Source organism: Austrofundulus limnaeus, unplaced genomic scaffold (genome assembly GCF_001266775.1).
Source record: "Austrofundulus limnaeus strain Quisiro unplaced genomic scaffold, Austrofundulus_limnaeus-1.0 Scaffold102, whole genome shotgun sequence".
NCBI classification, from domain to species: Eukaryota; Metazoa; Chordata; class Actinopteri; order Cyprinodontiformes; family Rivulidae; genus Austrofundulus; species Austrofundulus limnaeus.
In genome coordinates, this window is record NW_013952504.1 from 88405 (window position 1) to 91210 (window position 2806).

Sequence of the window (2806 nt, forward strand, 5' to 3'; positions counted from 1 at the left end):
AAAGATGTGTATAAAAAGTGGATAATTTGTTTTTTTTTCCCTTTGCCACTGTGAACAGTCCCTATGTGACAACAATCATTCAGCTATTTCAGTTTCTTAGCTTTTTGTTCCTACTAAGGACAGGTGTTGGTCTAAAAACTTTACATTTTCCATCCCATACACAACTCCTCCTCAACATTTACCCTTTCTGTCTTAAAAAAACAATAAAACTTCCAATAAAACAGTGTGAATTTTAGGCCCTTTGAGGTGAAGCTGCATTTTGAAGGGATAGTTCAGATCTTTTGGGCTGGAGTTTTAACATTTTATTGTAGATAAATCTATAAATTGTCTCAGTCTGGAGAAATAGAGTTTAATTCTGACCAGACTGAGATAACAGCTTGTCTGAGCGAGGCCGAGAACAAAGAAGAATTCTGCATAATAAAAAAAAAAAAACAAACAGACTCTAATTTAAAAGGTTTCTTAGAAATTCATGCAAAAGCTGCTTCAAATCATTTTAATTTGTGAAAAATGTATTTTTCTAAAATGTACCAGTACTCCACAATCTACCTGATTTATTTTCTGATTTAAAAACCCTTCATCTTAATATGTTAATGTTTTACTCTGCCCTCACCATTTTTGTCTAGATATTATTTACTTGTTTTATTTTTCAGATTGCATAGTCTTGATACTTTGATGGTTGTACAGCTTTTATAATTTTTGTTCCAAATTTTTAATATCCTATTCTGATTGTATATCTTTTAGATTTCCCTCTGATTGTGCAGCACCTTGTGAATCTATTTCTATGAAAGGTGCTATATAAATAAAACTTTACTTTACTTACTTCACAGTAAAATAATTGCATTATCATTATGCAATTATTTTACTGGTTATTTTGAAGCACAATTAGCAACAGCAGCTAGCTGTAGCACTTCAGTGCCACCCGGGACACTTAAACCTCAGATTTTTGCTGAAATAACTGTGAAGTGTCAAATTAACATTTGCAAATAAAACAGCATTTGCATGAGCTTCTCTGTTAGAAGAGACTTGTTTATTTTATCCCTGATCAGCCTGATCAAAAATATTTGATGTCTCCAGGTAAGATAGTTTTTGCTCATTCTCTAACTTCTCCACAGACCTACACTTCAAACAAGCTTCTGAGTTGATTCATTATTTTCTCCTTTTTAAGCTCAATCAGTGATAAAAAAATTAAACATAAAAACATTTAAATAAAAGCTGCACTAATGAATGTTTCTCTCCCTGTGTGGCCTGTTCACTTGGCAAATGTCCTTCAAATAAAAAACAAAACTGACTCCATACTACGTTCATTCTCGCACAAACAGAACTGAAACACAATTACACAAATGGCTTTACCCCCTGTGATGAATTTACAGCACCGTGAAATCAGTGCTCATTTCTTGTTTTTACAGTTTAGACAAGTTTCTTTTGCGTTGACCCGAACGTGATGCCAGAGCTGAGTCCTAATTACCAAAAGGCCTCAAAGCCTGTGTTTTCTCACATCACCCCCTCAATCAAGAAGGAATGTCACATTTGCCTTAAAATCAACAGTAGCTTTTTGCATTTGTGTTCGGAAAAACCCACATCCTCAACAAAGCCAAGAGGAAAAGTGGGAGACTTTTATGATGTGGCGATGGAGGAGAAGCAGCAGATTTGTGTGACGGAGGAAGAGGGAAGAAGTGTGAGCGTGAAAACACACGTTTAGTGTAAGTCTCAGGGACATGGTCGCAGATTTTCCTTTGGTGTTTGCAGATAAAAAAACAACAACAAAAAAACTCTTCTTCATTCAGCCAACAGAGAAAAGATCAGTGCTGCAGCTCACAACACTCAGCATCTTGTTTGCAAACTGAGCTAGCACGAGCGTCGTGGGAGTCAGAAAGACTGCAGTTTTTACAGCTCTCACTTATAAAAATTAAACCAGGCACAGAATGAGAGTTAGTTCACGTACGCCACATTCACACATTCTAGTTTTGTTTTGTTAGTCTCTCAGCTCATATACTCGACACGCGTCCCGTCATTCCAAAAACATTGCATTTGGTGCTTTTATAGGGAAGCAGGAGGTGAGGATCAGCAGTGCTGCTGCAGGTGGGTCGGAGGTGAGGCGCTGCTTCCAGCGGTCCGTAGAGGCGCCCAGCGGGTTTGAATACATCCAGAGCAACGTCAGGGAGGTACAGAGGTTTGACCTGGGGTTTCAGCTCAGATTGGAAGAGCGCTCCACGATCCTTTTCCTGGGCTTTAGTTTTTCTTGTTGTTGCGTCTTTTGGACTTTTTCACCCTGGATATTGAGACAGAAGGATGAAAATGTTACTGTTTGTGCTCTTCAAGTGATCAAAATAAGAAGACATGTTGATGCAGAAGTTTATCTCACTTGAAGATTCTATTGATTGATTGGTTTTTTTGGATTTGCAGGTAGATTTTTAATGATTTACGTTTACTGCCTAGTGTAACATTAAAGGGATCCCCGATTAGTTGTAACATTAGACTTTATATGATAAACTTATATTTTAACTGTAAAATAAAGACTGTAAAAATACTGTAGGATGTTCGGTTTTTACAATTTTTAAACTAAAAGTTTAAAAATATATTACACGGACGGGGCCATTTTATTTACTCGCAAAGCATTCTGGGTAAATGATGACATCAACTAGGTCCTCGGTGCGAGGCTGCTAGCGAGCTATATCCACCCTGAAGGTTAATCTTGGACAATATCTGATGATCGACTCTTTTAAATGAAACCAGAGAGCGCTGACAGAGAGGAGAAAGTAGAAATGACTCAGCCTGTAACGAGGTACACTTCGCTGCAGTAGAAGAA

The 2806-nt window shown here is 37.4% G+C and overlaps 1 protein-coding gene across 1 annotated transcript in view; it reads right to left on the bottom strand.

Annotated features, from left to right (window-relative positions):
• Positions 1–39: 39 nt before the first annotated feature.
• LOC106521077 (stromal cell-derived factor 1) overlaps positions 40–2806 on the bottom strand; it is a gene marked incomplete in the record, with an annotated part of 11346 nt that continues 8579 nt past the window's right edge. The window contains 1 exon segment of the mRNA XM_014013484.1: positions 40–2269. Within this exon segment, the coding sequence (XP_013868938.1) occupies positions 2230–2269 (40 nt within the window).